We start from the raw sequence: 16532 nt of genomic DNA on the forward strand, positions 1-16532 counted from the left end.
ATATTTATTAAATAAATTAGAAAACCCAAATTTATTTATAAATGATATAGAAAGTGTAAAAAAAATTAGAAATTAATAATTTCGATGAAGAAAATATTAAAAAATTAAAAAATTAAAAAATTAAAAAATTAAAAAATTAAAAAATTAAACAATTAAAAAATTAAGAGATCAATTGAGTAAATAATTTAATAAAGTTAAACAATTAATGAAAGATTTCAACATTGAAAATCATGATATATTAAAGTAAGAGATCATTAATATAATGAACAAAAACTCAATAGATATAAGATTATATAACTTAGAGATTCAATTAAGTAAAATAAAAATAATTTTTGAGTAATTTAGTACTAAATTTGTTATAACTATAAAATGAAAAACTTAAAAAAAAATTGAAGTAATTGCAGTACAGATGCCTAGCTGCAGCTTGGGGTTGAAAGTAAAGCATTAGAACTTGTTGAACTTTTTAACAATTATTATATTTTCTAAGGATTTAAAACTTTGTGGCTGTCACATATAGCCAATGAAACACAAGCTTTGCTCTCTATAATACATGACAAAGGAAACAGTGGGCAGAAAAGTTAAATTTTGTCCAGCCACTTCAATTTCCTTGACACGTGAACCAGTGCAAACTAAAATGTACGTATGTGTTTCCAACCTTTTCAAATTACAAGCCCCATACTGACATTCACTTCCGAACTCCAAAACAAAGCTAAACCACCTCCTATGCCCATTCTATCTACCCAGGTGGTAAAATGTGGAAATGTACCGGAATTTACGGTCATCCAGAAGCTGGTCAGAAACAGCACACATGGTGTTTACTGAAAAGGTTAGCAGACCATTTTCTTTATCCTTGGTGTTGCTTTGGTGACTTCAATGAAATCCTTTATTTACATGAGAAATTGCGGGGCAATGATAGAAATCTAAATGCAGTAACTGATTTTAGAGACACCATTCAGGCATGTAACTTGGTAGACATGGGTTATAAGGGTTACCAATTCACATGGTCGAATAGGAGGTTCGTGACAGGCTATGTAGAAGAAAGGTTGGATAGATTTCTCTGTAGCAATGATTGGAGCAAAAGTTTCCAGAACCTACCGGCATCACATTTGGCGAATTGGGTCTCAAATCACTGCCCAATCATGCTAGATATTAAAGAGAGAAGCAAGGAGATAAATTACAAGAGAAGATCTTTTCCGAGGGACCATTATGAAGACATATGGAGCTCATATGAGAATTGTCAAAATATAGTGCGGGAAGAATGGGAAACTTATGGGGACAGAAGTTGGGAGAATCCAGTGAACAATTTTTAGAGGGCGGCAAAAAATTCTCTATCCCAGCTCAAGATATGGAGCAATGTAGAGTTTGATGGCAAAAAAAAGAAGCAAGAGGACTTGATTGAGAATCTGCAGAATGCAAAGCATAATAGGGATCAATAAGTAGATGGTGGAGAAATCAGGAAGCTTGAAAAGCAAATCAACAACATGCTGATTGATGAAGAAGTGTACTGGCATCAAAGATCGAGAGCAGATTGGCTCAGGGAAGGAGACAAAAACACAGTTTTTTCACTCCAAAGCCTCGGCTAGGAGAAGAAAAAACAAAATATGGGGTATAGAGGACACTCATGGGAATTGGACAGATGATAAAGAAAAAGTTGAAAGGGAATTTTGCGATTATTTCCAGCAGCTCTTTACTTCCTCCAGGCCAAGTCACAGTCAGACTCAAGAAGCCCTTAAAGGAATGCCCCCAAAGGTAACTATGGAAATGCATACTCACCTGGAGGAACCCTTCACACTAGAAGAAATTGTAAATGCATTATCTCAAATGTGTCCTACAAAAGCTCCCGGACCGGATGATTTACCTGCAGCTTTTTTCCAAAAACATTGGCAGGCTGTGGGCAGAGGGGTAGTCACAACATGCTTACACATTCTCAACGAGCAAAGTGATTTAGCTTCGCTCAACCATACTTATATTGCTTTAATACCTAACACTGAGAAACCAAAGAAAGTTACTGATTTTAGGCCTATTAGTCTATGCAATGTGGTGTATAGAATCATAGCTAAGGCAATAGCGAACAAGCTGAAACTAATTCTTCCCCAAATCATATCCCCAACTCAGAGCGCATTCATTCACAATAGACTCATTACAGATAATGTGATTATTGGTTATGAATGCCTCCACAAGATTAGACATAGCAAAGGAAGAAGAAATGGGTTAGTGGCTCTAAAATTGGATATAAGTAAGGCGTATGATAGAGTCGAGTGGAGCTTCCTAGATCAAATCATGGAAAAATTTGGTTTCTCGAATAAATGGAGGAGTCTGATTATGAGTTGCATAACCACTGCTCAATTTTCAGTCATTATTAACGGGACCCCCAAAGGCTTAATCCTTCTGGAAAAGGGACTAAGGCAAGGCTGCCCCCTCTCTTCGTATCTTTTCATCATGTATGCAGAGGCCTTTTCGAACTTACTGATCCAGGCTGAGAGGAAGCAGCAGATTAGAGGGCTGAGATTTGCAAAGGACGTTACGATATCCCACCTACTTTTCGCTGATGACAGCTTAGTCTTTACCAGAGCCTCAGAAGCAGAGTGTAAGAACTTAAAGGGGATTTTCGATTGCTATGCGAAGGCATCAGGGCAGATTTTTAATTATGAAAAGTCCTCAATGTTTCTCAGTGGCAAGATTACAAGTGGTCAGGCTGCAGCAATTAAAAACATTTTCCAGCTCAAAGTGGTGTCGAAATATGAAAAATATCTAGGCCTTCCATCTATGATAGGCAGAAGGAAATTGGGGTTCTTTAATGAGGTGAAGCTGAATGTGATAAGCAAGATTTCAGGCTGGCGTCATAAGATGTTCTCCAGCGGAGGAAAAGAAATACTCATCAAAGCAGTAGCACAGGCAGTACCGGCGTATGCTATGAGTGTTTTCAGACTTCCAAAGGGACTATGTGATGACATTCAAAAAGTCATTGCAAAGTTTTGGTAGGGATCAAGGGAAGATAGATACGGAATTCACTGGTCAAGATTGGACAAAATGAGCCAAGCAAAAAGTAGAGGAGGGCTGGGATTCAGAGATCTCACTAGCTTTAATCAAGCTTTGGTGGCTAAGCAGGCATGGAGATTGCTTCAACTTCCCAATTCGTTGCTGGCCAAAGCACTACAAGCAAAATACTATAAGCATTCTTCATTCTTGAATGCCATAGCGGGATCCAATCCATCTTTTATTTGGAAAAGCATTCTTTGGGGAAGGTAAGTGATTGACAAAGGAGCAAGATGAAGGGTAGGAAATGGAAGGAAAATCAGAACTTACAAAGATAATTAGTTACCTAGGCCAGACACTTTCAAACCAATATCACCACAAAAATTGCCAGCTGAAACTATGGTGGCTGAACTGATTGATGAAGAAAATCAATGGATCGTAAGCAAGCTGGAGCAAAACTTTCAACCCCAAGATATCGAAGCAATCCTGCAGATTCCACTCCCTAGAAACAAAAAAAAAAGATGAAGTGGTATGGCATTATGACAAAAGAGGAGAGTATTCAGTAAAGAGTGGTTATTAGATAGCTTTCAGGCTCAAGTTTCAAGATATGCCAAGTAGTTTAGAAAGCTGCTCCAAGCAATGGAATGTTTTATGGTCTTTAGAGCTGCCTGAGAAGATTAAGATTTTCATGTGGAGGGCAACAAAAAACATTTTACCAATGATTGAAAATCTGTGGAAAAGGAAGTGTCTGCCAGAGCCTACTTGTCCAAGATGCCATAAGAGTGTGGAAACTATAAGTCAAGCCCTGTTTGAATGTAAAGCAGCAAGGAAGACCTAGAACTTAGCTCCATCCACTTTCGAGCATCAGAATGTTCTAGGTCAAGACATTTTCAGCTATGTCCAGAATCTTTGCAGTAACTTCAGGAGAAATGAAGCTGAGCTTATGATTATGTATTGCTGGGCTATCTGGTATGTTAGGAATAAGTTGATCTTTGAAAGAAAGAAGATAGAGCCAATGATCCCAGCAGCAAAAGCAGAATCAGTGTTAGAAGCTTACCAAAGAGTGAGAAAAACAGGAACACTCCATATTAGCAATGCTAGAGAGGAAAGCCAGCAGAGATGGTCACCCTCCTCCCAAAATGTGCTCAAGCTTAAAGTAGATGCAACAACAAGCAGCAAGGATCAAAAGGTTGGCTTGGGAGCAGTCTTGCATGACTCAAATGGCAGAGTAGTAGCAGCAGGCATCAAACAAGCCTCTTTCAGGAAGGATGTCAGTTTTGCAGAAGCTGAAGCTATCCAATGGGGTCTCCAGATTGTAAAAGAAACAGCTGCAGCAAGCTTGATTGTAGAGACTGATTACAAATATGTGGCTGAGCTAGTCAACAACACAAAGGGCAGCAGGTCTGAGATTTTCTGGATAATTTTGGAAATCCAAACCCAGAAACGAGAGTTCCAAAGGATCCATTTTAATTTTGTACCAAGGTTTTGTAATGCTCATGCCCATTCCTTAGCTAAACATGCTTTAAGGAAAGATACAACAGCTGTCTGGTTAGATATATTACCAGTAGAAGTGTAGAATGTATTTAACTGTGTTGTTTAGTCAGTAATGAAAGGTTTACTTTCTCTTCAAAAAAAAAATTACAAGCCCCATAAAATCAAGAATATATCTTTTTATTTTATGTATTTTATGCACTGCATCTCCTTCAATAACTGATGCCTTTAATCTATAGAAGCAAAATAACACAAGATGATGTTACCATTTAAATGAATTACCCGAAGAAACCCAATAACTCTCTTTCTATCGATTTTAAAATGCAAATGCACTAAATTAGAAAGGGAAAATTGGTTGGGGCTTGCTGGTCAATAAAAATAGCTACTGGGTACAGGTTCTCTGCTCGAAGTATGGCTTTGATCCTACGGATGATGCAACTTCTATGCCTACAAAATATGGCTCATATTTATGGAAGGCTATTGGTCGGGTTTGGCCATAGGTATTGCATGGGCTGCGATGGAATGTGGGGAATGGTACGCGAATTCGATTCTGGCAGGACGCTTCGGTTGCGGATGTTGGTCCGCTCGTTAATCTTGCGATGGCACCTATTCCTGAAGCTATTTTACATGATTGGGTGGCTGATGCCATTAATTCTGATGGTTCATGGAACTGGAGCCGATTTCGGTTTCTTTTCCCTCATAATGCAGTGCTAATGATTGCAGCTATTAAGCCTCCTACCCCGAATAGTAATGCTGATAAGTTTTATTGGGGTTCATCAAATTCGGGAATGTTCACGGCTAAAACAGCTTATAACTTGATTCTTGGAAACGTTGTTCAGGATGAGGAGGTGAGATGGAAGAGTATTTGGAAATGGCGAGGACCTCATAGAATCCGGACGTTCCTTTGGCTTGCTGCTAAGGAAAGAATTAAATGCAAAGCCGAGCTTTATAGAAGACATATTGGGGTGGATACGATATGCATGCGGTGTGGTTGTGCTGTAGAGGATACGGTTCATGCACTTCGCGATTGTGTGGCATCTGGGAGAATCTGGAATATGTTGTTAGCAGGTCGTGAGCATGATTATTTCTTCAACTTGCCAATCCGAGATTGGATTTTTGCCAATATTCAAGGTACGGGTCTTCATGCTAGCACCCGGGAATGGAGTTGCGTATTCGGGGTAGCCATCTGGTGTATATGGATTGGAAGGAATCAGTTGCTTTTTGAAGGTAAAGTTGTGAATGAGGACAGCATGGTTCGGGATATCAGGGTGCGAGCTGAGGAGATAATTCATACCTTTGATACTTTTCAAAGTGATCGCAGGCTGAGAGTTCAAAACATGTTTGGTTGGTTTCCTCCTCGGTGGCCGTATTATAAGCTAAACTCTGATGGTGCCAGGAAGAGATCCAGTTTGGCGGGAGCAGATGGTTTGATTAACGATGCTACTGGTAGACGGCATGATGGTTTCTGCATGAATATTAGAATTTGCTATATAACAATTGCAGAGCTTTGGGGTTTGTACCAGGGGCTGGTCTTGGCTTGGCAAATGGGTAAAAGATTGTTGGTGGTTGAGATTGATAGCCTTTGTGTTACTCAGTTGCTTAACAGGAAACGCTTTAATGCTACCTTGCCCCTCGTCAATGATATTCTTGGTCTTCTTTCCCGTGATTGGCAGGTGTCTGTGCACTACATTTATCGTGAAGCTAATTTCGCGGCGGACTTCTTGGCTAGTCATGCCCTTACTCTCCCTCTTGGCCTTCATCTTCCCCGAGACTTGGTTACATAATGATTGTTTAGGGACTGCGTTCCCTCATATTGTTAAACCTTAGCTTTCTCTGAGGTTCTTTGTTTAACAAAAAGAACGGGGAAAGAAAACACACACACAAACTCTAACGCAATAAAAAAAAACTCAAAAAAAAAAAAAAAAAAGTCTTTTAATACATTTTTATTTTATTAAAATGAAGACACTGTCTTCTTCTTCTTCTTATTAAAGTCTATAAAAGTCCATAAAAGAACAAATCCATTCGGATTTTATCAGGACATTCGTTTCTGGGAATGTAATGCTGCCGCGATACAAATCTCACAGGTAGAAAACTTTTTAAGAGAAAGAATGAAAGAAACAAAAAGAAAAACAAAATCAAATGTACAGAGTCCTCCTATATGTGTAAAAGAACTAGATACAGATAGGCACGTTAATTAAGGAATTAGGCAAGTCGTCTAGTTCCATAATCTCAAGAAAGTAGAATATTTGAACCCTTCCGCCATCAGTGATCTTTTTGTATCAAGTTTCCTATGAAGTTATGGCTATACATTATGTTTTCACAAACATTCTTGTGGTATGCCGAAGTCTTTCTTCTGATGAACAAGTTCTCTCCTCCAAGGGTCATTATGTAACTTATAGTGCAAAATCTGAAATACAAGGATCATTGTCAGGGATCAGTCAAATATGCAACAGAAACTCGAACACATGGGAAAAAAGATAAACATGCTCGATGATCTCTGTTTCAGTATAGAAGTCATATGATCAATCAAAAACTCCACCAGGTATTTAATGATAATTTATAATTTTCTTTGTTAATACATGAACAGCTTAGTGTTTAGCTCCATCGGAAAGCACAAATCTAATTTCTTTTACTCAAGACCAAACCACAAACCTGAGCGAAGCCTCAGCTTTTCAGGACAGTTTACCGAACCTTCCATATTCATGACTACCAAGTTTTAACATCTTCTCATCCAAAAATGATTAAAATTAATTATCCTTTTCAAGAATGATTGAATCGAACATTGCCAGGAATGCAAGAAAAATTATGTTGATTAAAAAAGAGTTTCCTGTTTGTCGTATGAGGAAAATACCTGTATCAATGTGGTGAAGACATCATCTTCCCTTAATTTCAAGAATTCAACTGCCCAGTCATTCATGCGGCCAAACGTAGCATTTTGTCTCTTAGCTTCAAGTAAAATAGAATCACGGTACAAGAACCTTTGCCAGACTTTCTGTACATTTGCCAACCTAAACTGTATTTCGGTCTCATTCAATCCCTGCAGAATGTAACACAACCAGCTAGTTAACACTACCAACTTTCAACTAGGAGTTTCTGGATGTTAATTTATTGAAAAATGCATAACGGTAAATACCCGAAGAATGTTTATCAAATTTGGGATTTCATCTTCACTTATGCGGACGACAAAGCTTTCATAGTTGAGCACATTCTCATAGGGCAGAAAAATCCCATCCTAAACATGAGGAAACATGAAAATACACAATTGCCATTCAAGTTGTTACATCAAAATATAAGGAAGCACAACAAAGCGTACAAGATATCTCCAGCTCTGGACACAAGGTAGTTGAGAATATAAACTTGCACTGCATATTAACTATAGTCAGCTATCATCAATTCTAAACTTGTTTCTAATTTTCAGGCTACCGTTTTGGCAAAGAAGTAAGAAGCTGCTTATCACTACCTGAATGACAACAGGAATGCATCCTTGCAAAATACTATCTTCCATCCGACCACTCCAACCATCTCCAGGCAATACCCCACAAAAAACAGAACTAGATAAATCCTCGTGATAGTTTTCAGAACGCAGTGAAGTAACGATTACATCTTCTGCATGCTGCTTCCCAAGCTTTCCTTCCTTGTTAGGGCTTGATCCATACTCTTCAGCCAACTTCTGTCTAATACCCATGCTGTACCTGCATACATATCACAGAAATAACTAACAGATCCTTGGTAAGACATAATCTGCACACTAGCCATTAGGAAATTGCAAATCAGCCTGACGAGTGTCGCTGTCACATCATTCCCAAACAGTTCATTAAGCATGGAGGAGAAAGGCTATCATTGATTTTAAATTTTCAAAATTTTCTCAAAATTTCAGGCATCGGAAAAGTTGAGATGGTAAAAAGCTGCTTAGTTGAACTTACGAAGATTCTGGTCGTCCATTGGGGTAAGCAGATCCTAGATTTCCATTGAAGTAGAACAGTGTCTTCCGCTTCTCTCTGGGACTGAAAATAAAGTTGTTTCATCTTAGCTTTCATGCTTTGAACTGTCTACATTATTTGTGCAGCAATTAAAAAAAAAAATCTGAAAATGGTTAACATTATTAGCAACAATCAGAAGTCATTTACCTAGCCCACAGTTTGGATCTCAAGACAAAGGCATCAGGAGCCTTCCAAGCAGGAAGCACAAGATCCTTCTCAGGGTCAAAGCATGAATGGTTTCCTCTTCTACTAGAAGAAATCCTATCCCAGTTGTCAGCCCAGTACGCAGTTGTCGAGTGATTATGCTTTGAATTTGTATTACCCCAGTGAACTAACATCATGCTGTTCCATATCTCCTTCGGGGCATAGCAAGCACCTTCATCCCATGAAAAAAACTGCCTTCAGATATAAAGATGGCATTATTAGCACGCAACGAAATGATTAAATATCAGCAAAAAATATAGAGCATTCTTTCTCCAGAATTTTCCACGCTGGCAAATATTTGAAAACCCTTAATACAACGTACCCAAATATGATCTCGTCCTGAAGTATGGTTCCAATAAGGATAATGCTCAATAATATGCTCGTATGCCTTCTTGTAAAATTCCAGAGTAAGAGAACTCCTCAAGCTCCTGTGTTCCTGAAATCATTAAATAACTTCTGCACTTAACCAATATGAACTTGTGTGTAAGAGTTAAGAAAACCAAAATATAACCCCAACTTACCTCTAGATGCCCAAAAACATTTGCATGCGATCTAGATACAATATTGCCACTGTTAAGAAGCTTTTGAAGCAACTACATCAATGGCCCTAGACCCCTAGTTTAGCTCTTTTCCAGAAGAACTGATTGAGAGGACACAACCTCAAGGTGGTCCGATCAGGTTTGACGTAAACATAGATACTAAAATAGGTTACGGATGAAACTCTTTTAGGAAGTATTCTTTTAGTTACTAATGCGAGTTGCTTTTCATATACATTAAACGTCCTCTATTGAGAAGAAATGTAACTTCCTCATACCTAGAAACTTCGATATAAATCATTTGAAAATTCATTTAAAGCAACACCTCTTTTTCCTACTTCTAACTTGAAAAACAAAACATTGAATCCATTTCTTCTTTTGATGGATGAGACACCAGTAAAATTTGAATTCATGAGATCTCCCACCTCTAAGAAAATATAGCCAGTAGAGATATATATGAGTTCATTGGTAATCCTATCCACTTATACAAACTTTTGATAAATTACCATCATAATTTTGTAATATCAATACCTTCCTCAATCGAATAGAAGCTCAATTTTCCCTCAACCAAACTTATTGCCGGGTAAAAGTTAATCAATTGTGTGTGAGAAATATCATATCCTAACATTAAGACAACGAACCTGGTTTCTTCTAATAGAAGTATATATTTTCCATTTATTAACAAAATGTCCTGTAGGTAGCATCCTCTCAAAATGCTAAGAGAACTTCACAAAACTCTGGAAAACTCGTCAGCAAATTTGCATAAGGATGAGCTATTTGTCAAGACGAGAAATATATAGATGAAATAGGTGGGTTCCCAAGATAGTCAACCATAAGTTAGATTGCAGTGTAGGAACGTATTCACATACAGACATATCCACACAGAAACATAAAGGCCACACAGACAAATAAAGGCATTCAATCATTCATTGTCTTTCAAGGAGCAACCTTGGAAAGAAAAGAGATATTCACACACGTATTACAGCCCTAAAAATCATACCTGCGCACTCAAGTGGGGTGCATCATCAGCCCGAGTTATGATACATGAATCAAGGACGGGAACAAAGAAAAAATCAGCTTCTTCACCATTTAGCGTTCGATGTGGACTAGCTAAAATACTTTCATAGAATGCCATCTGCAAATGATTAGCACCGCAAGAAAAAAAAATAATGATAAATTTTCAATGCTGTATACATTGACTTAATATCAGTCTCATTTTAAATCAATACCTGGGAGCCATAAAGCATATCTGTCCATAATGTTTCATTCTTTTCATTATAAATTCTGTTTACACACTCTAACTTATAGTGCCTCCCCTGCAATATGCAAAAAATTATAATCACGATAAGTTAGACATAGGCATGTAAAATATTGTTGATTCTCAAAGAAATGACAAATTAAAAAGATACACCCATTCTAACCTCAAGGAGTAGACTGTTGAACTCTGGGGGCAAATCATAAACATAAAGAAGAGGTCTTTTCTTTTTCACCACAGCATTAAGATTGACAAGATTCCCTGTTATATTTGCATTAATGGGAATATCAATGTGAGCTGGTCGAAGCCATTGAGGCCATTCGCTCATAGATGACATAACAGATGGAATACTGCAGTCTACCCCGTACCAGCCATTGTCACACTGAAGACAAACACTAAATTTGGTTAAGACAACAGAATGCATCAAGATAAAACTGACGGTAGTTTGAAAGAAAATCAACTGTCATAAAAATAAGCAGTTAAATCAGCTTTGGGCAGGAATCGAGTATGCCGAAGTTCTCTATGAAGCTCAATCTTATGAGCATCACATATTCACAGATTCTCAGGTTTTTCTCTATTATTGCCAATGAATTAAAAAAGATGGCATACCATTTTCATCCTTTCTTTATGGTTTTACAGACAAAAATAAAGCAGTTACCTGGCAAAATCCACCACGGCAATGTCCATGCCCAGAGCATTGATTAACACAAGTGGATGACACAGGTACCTCACAGAACTGCCCCAAGAGACCGTCATATTTACAATCACATTCTTCCTTAAACTGCACCTTTAGAGCATATGCTTCCTTTGGGTCAATGTTACACCAACCTGGCTTGCTACCATTCGTTGTGAAAATATTATCCAGGTCAGCTTTTGCCCAATTAGTCAATTTGGGAGCACCAGGTTGAGAAGGTAAGCTGAAACAGACTTTGGCACTTTAAAACACTGCTTTGGGAAATTAATTATACTGAAAGTCTAAAAGTAACCAAAATTAGGAGTCTGAATGTGCTCACTTCACTTGAAAGCCACAGGCCTCAGCAACAGGACGATTTGGATACTTAGTTCCTTCTCCACAGAAACACATTGCTCTTGTTGTATCACAGTGAGTAGGACAAATTGAAACAACCCAACGCCCATATGGTAGCTCTGGTGTTTTAGGGAAATTGCACTGGAAGTGAATTCTCTCAGAGCATCCTTTTCCTGCTTTGCCAGTAGATATAATTAACAAGTGACTATTGTGAACGATTTATTTTTTCTTGCAGGCTTGTATATTAGCATTGTCTATGTTTTTATTGAAACTCTGATCATTTAAATGTTACTGACCGCCAAATTCTAAAAGAAAATTCATCTATTTTCTTTAATCTATATTGACCAAAGCTTTGTCAGAAAGTTCACTCATTGGGCTAATAGGAATTTGCAACCATAGTGATGAACTACATGGATGATTCTAAATCATCATTTGTCACTAAAACATTGACAAATAAGATGGAGGAATTTAATATTTTATTTATATATGAAACAGAAAAGTATACATAAACAATAATAAGTATTCCAAAAATCAACTTCACAAGTACAATCCATTTTTAGGTTTTAATTATCCAATTGGCATGCAAACTATTTTTCAAGATCATTACATTGGATCTTAAAAATAGCTGTTGTGATACAAAAATGAATGCGACCATTAAAGCCCATCAAATACATATTCTAATACTTATTGCAATTTTTCTTTTTGCTGAAAAATCATTTATTAAATAAATACCAATGATTAGTGATGGTTCCATTGTTAAGGTCTCAGTTCACACTGACAGCTAAAAATCCTAGTAAGCGAAGAGGTAAAATAAAACGCTAACCTCTAAATCCATGAAAGCATCGACATTGTCCCAATTCATGATTACAAACTCCTTGACCGCTGCAATCACTTTTGCAGCTCTTGCCACCTATCATCTGAGAACAAACTGATTGACTAAGAACAAATAACCTTTCAAAAAATAACAAAAAAAAAAAAAAAAAACTAAGATCAAATAGAACTACCAGAATGGAATAGAGGCCAAGACAACCTTAACATGTAACTACTTGAAAGATACAGTTCTTTTGTATAAAAAAAATTTTAAAAATGCTAAATAAAGAAGCTTCAATCTGATCTCAAAAGCTGATTAAATCAACCAAAATATGTGTGCACATTATAACAGAGATTTTTCCCTTGGATACTAAATTGAATGAAGTCGAAAAAAGTCAACTCTAAGAAAATGAATAAATACTATTGAACCATTTTGATTTAGTACCTCCACAAGGTCGACTTCCTTAGCTACCGAATCACAACCAGAAAGCCAGCGTCCGATCTCAGCTTTCCAAGGTGCATTACGATAAACCACAGCATTGTGCAAGTCAGCTGGAAACCTATGATCTAAGTTGAGCTGTGGAGGCGAATTTTCCCAAACACGGTTGGTCACCCCTTCAGCAGACTCCTTAATTGGAACACAAGAGTTCTGAATTTGTTGTCGAGCAGTAAAGTAATCGAAAGAAGGCACCAACGGAAACAGGAATAGATGAACGACTGAAACCAGTGTTAATACAGAAGCAACGGTAGCTACTAAAGTCCATGAAAATCTCCATTTCTCAATTGAAATCATCCTCTCAATAGCCTCTGTCACAAGAAAATAAGTAAATAAGTAAATACTTGTCATTCTCTCCTTCTTTGACTCCTCAACCTCCATATAAGCGCAATCAAATAAATAAATAAATATTTCATGAAAATTGTTAACGCAAATAATCTATCACAATTCACAAACACAACACAATCAATAGTCACCATGAATTGTATATAATTAAGTGCAATATTTAGTTTCCTTGCCTTATTATCTTACAATGTTACTCATGAATTCGTAGCTCAAATACAAAACTTACCTCTTCAAAGTCTCCGATTTGGGAAACGACACCGTATCTATCAGAATTATTCCGGAAACAAAAACGGAGAGTGGTGAGCGATATTAGTCGAAATTGAATGAGTTTGATATAAGCAAGTCTTGGTCAAGGAAGAGCGTTGACTAACCTTTCACCAGATCTGCGAGTGCGGATGCGAGTGCATTTTTAGAAATTTAAAAATGCGAATGAGAATTGAATTAAGTCAATGATGAAATGAGCAGAGCGAGAGAGTTGACGGAGACAGACAAACAGAGAGAGTTTGTTAGGCAGAGCTAATTAATCATGAGCTCAGCGACTAAACTGAATTAAGATTATTATTATTCAATTAAGTTAATGATTAAAGGAGCAGAGCAAGAGAGAGAGAAGCCGCCAAGTTAGCACACGCTGGGCGGCCAGGGGAAGTTCAGTTTGAAACTTTTGTCTGCACTATCACGGATTATAGTTGGAATGACTGTTATTGTCCTTTCCTCTGTCGCAAAACGCTGTCGTTTGGGAGAGGGGAAGACCGTGTTTATGGCAAGACGTGTTGAGGGTATTTGTGTAAATGCGTATCGATTTGTTTAAAAAAAAAATTGTTTTTTTTTAGGACGATTTGTTTAAAAATTTGGAATCTCTTCGGTTGAGCGAAAGACCGCTGATGTCTGCACGAATGGGAAGTTGTCAAGTTGACACTGACGGTTCTGAGCTGGCACAACTCAGTTTAAGTAATGGGAATTATCATGAATCTGCTTCAGGTCTGGTAATATTTTATTTAGATGATCAGAATGCTAAAGTAAGCACATACCATTACCAACCTTCACTTCTTTATAAAGCACAATCTGATTTGCCCACTCATCCAACAAAGAAAAGACCGGTTTTGCACTAACATTATCCGTATATAGTTATAAAACAAAATCTATATCTTAATTGATATGGTACATGACATGATACTAAAATAAATTTTTATGTATTAAATGATTGTTTATTTTATTATCTCACTGTCATATAGTGATTTGTATAGGGGACCACATCCACATTTATATCGCATTAGTTTGAATGTAAATTTTATATCATAACTTTGTAATACTTATAAATTTTTTATTAGGTAGGTATTGTATGCTCGTTCTTTCCACTTATTATTCTCATAATACAAAATAAGAAACCACTTAAGAATTGTCTCTCTCTTTCCTCCCACTATTTTAATTTTTTTAAAATTAATCAACTTATTTTTAAGTTTAAATATTCAAGATGTAATAGAAGAACTAAATTTTTATAGTCTTAGCAAATTAAACGTCTATCAATATATGCTAGTAATACATTATTTTGTATGCAAGTTGAGGAGCTAGAGAGAATTGTCTATGACCAAGGAGAATTGTTCATGATTCTACCGTAAATTGACTAAAATATTACAGGTCATTTGGGTTTGAAACTTGTAATTTAATTTTGTTGGTTTGTGCCCTTAAGGAAGCTAACAGGAGCAAGATACTTCAGCAAAGGCTACGCACTTGCTGTTGGAGTACTCAACTCTTCCTTTGATACTCCGCATTCCAAAGATGGCCATGGGACACACGCATTGTCTATATATGCTAGTATAGGGACCATATGCATGTCCCATTAGCTTAGATATAAATTTTCTATCACGACTTTATAATACTTATAAATTTTTTATTATGCAAGTATTGTCTTCTCATTCTTTTCACTTGCTATTCTCATAAAACAAAATAAATAACTGTTTAAGATCTCTCTCTCTCTCTCTCTTTTAAGAACTAAATTACTATGGTCGCACCAAACTTCTATCAATATATATATGCTAGTAATACCCAAAAAAGAAAAGGAAAAAAGTAATATATTTAATATTTTCAAACAATTTTCATGGGTATGAAGCTATAAATTTTGCATAGATTTTTATAGCCGTTAACTTAAAACATTAAAGAAATATAAATACATGTTGTAACTTATGTGATTTACCAATAAGTAAAATAGGGTGTTAAGTAAAATAATGAAAAAGTGGTATCTTAAAATTTACTAAATGATTAACATAATTAACAGTTATTATTGCACGTACTTTTCATGAGTACAAACTCATACAAGTAAGAGTATTGCTAGGAACATAAATTTTTTGTACAATTATATTGTACAGGAGCAAATGTGTTTTATACTATTACTAGGAAATAGAACCACGCTTCGCGCGGCTTTAAAAAAAAAATTAGTATTATTTTTTTCTTATTTTTTACTTGATGAAACTGATAAAAAATATGAATTGGTTTTTTTTTTTTTTAAGATGAGGAAGCCTTATAAAACTAATGTTATTTATGAAAGTTAATTTTTTTGTTAATTTTAAAAATATATATTAATGTGTATAGTGTAAGTGTACAGACATTATGTCTTTTGTAGTTGTTGATAAGTTCCAAATTATATTCAACTTACTAATTTGTTAAAACTTTTATATATCTTTTTTTCCAACAAACTCTAACGATCTCAATATTACCCACACCACATAAATTTCCGACAACATCTATAAGGATCAATCATTTCTAATATACATTTAAAGATTAACAAACATTAATAATTAAAAAAAAGTCTGAGAGGATTGTTTTATCATTCACACGTATATCAATCAAATTCAGAGATATGACTCAGAATCCATTAATCGAAATCTTAACAGTTCCTTCTTCTAACCTCTTAAGCGAATTTATAATCAAGAAAATAATCTTATACTGATTTGAAAGTGATCTATACTCGCCTGTAGTTGAAACAACTTTCAAATTCTTGACACTGTACAAAGAACCCTCACTCAACATGTGCCTAAATCTTATCACTAAATTTTTCTTAATTGTTGCATGCATTAAATTTTCCTGCGAAAAAAAAATGCTACATTAAGTGTAAAACAATTGAGGAAAAAATTAGAGAAAACAATGGGAGCATAAATTTTTTATACGACATTTTCATTAATAAAAATCATGTTCACACTAATTAATTCTTCTTTTTTCTTAGTATTAACAAACTCCCACATCCTACAAAGCCTAACCTTTATCATCTAACTATCTTTATCATTATTCAACTCATGAAGAAAAGAGTACTCCATGAAGCACACATATTAAAACTTCAATAAGTCAAAAAAATAAATTATAGATATTTATAAGAGATGTTGGTTAATATAAAAAAAACTCAAACATACAATCTAATACT

At 36.0% G+C, this 16532-nt stretch overlaps 3 protein-coding genes across 5 annotated transcripts in view; 2 read left to right on the forward strand and 1 right to left on the reverse strand.

Annotated features, from left to right (window-relative positions):
- Positions 1–3030: 3030 nt before the first annotated feature.
- Positions 3031–4552, forward strand: LOC112100097. The gene is made up of 2 exons (XM_024187982.1): positions 3031–3245; positions 3955–4552. The coding sequence occupies exons 1-2, from the start codon at positions 3031–3033 to the stop codon at positions 4550–4552; spliced, it is 813 nt and encodes a 270-aa protein (XP_024043750.1).
- A 1888-nt stretch (positions 4553–6440) lies between these two features.
- LOC18031376 lies at positions 6441–13751 on the reverse strand. Of its 3 annotated transcripts, XM_024191055.1 has the most exons (16): positions 13492–13751; positions 13347–13383; positions 12725–13086; positions 12293–12386; positions 11456–11642; positions 11101–11359; positions 10609–10824; positions 10417–10503; positions 10188–10322; positions 8974–9087; positions 8595–8842; positions 8391–8471; positions 7928–8159; positions 7601–7699; positions 7319–7504; positions 6441–6874 (listed from the first exon to the last, which is right to left on the reverse strand). In XM_024191055.1, exons 3-16 carry the CDS (start codon positions 13070–13072, stop codon positions 6785–6787), a joined length of 2376 nt encoding a protein of 791 aa, XP_024046823.1. In that variant the 5' UTR covers positions 13073–13086; positions 13347–13383; positions 13492–13751; the 3' UTR covers positions 6441–6784. The 3 variants fall into 3 exon arrangements, with proteins under 3 accessions (XP_024046823.1, XP_006421449.1, XP_024046829.1); XM_006421386.2 differs by lacking the exon at positions 13492–13751 and having other exon boundaries at positions 13347–13409; XM_024191061.1 differs by lacking the exons at positions 6441–6874; positions 7319–7504; positions 7601–7699 and adding an exon at positions 7713–7829.
- A 320-nt stretch (positions 13752–14071) lies between these two features.
- LOC112100098 (uncharacterized protein DDB_G0271670-like) overlaps positions 14072–16532 on the forward strand; it is a 23009-nt gene continuing 20548 nt past the window's right edge. Inside the window, exon 1 of the mRNA XM_024187996.1 lies at positions 14072–14103. Within this exon, the coding sequence (XP_024043764.1) occupies positions 14072–14103 (32 nt within the window). The remainder of the gene's footprint in view (positions 14104–16532) is intronic.

This window comes from Citrus clementina, unplaced genomic scaffold, assembly GCF_000493195.1.
Source record: "Citrus clementina cultivar Clemenules unplaced genomic scaffold, Citrus_clementina_v1.0 scaffold_9, whole genome shotgun sequence".
Lineage (NCBI taxonomy): Eukaryota > Viridiplantae > Streptophyta > Magnoliopsida > Sapindales > Rutaceae > Citrus > Citrus x clementina.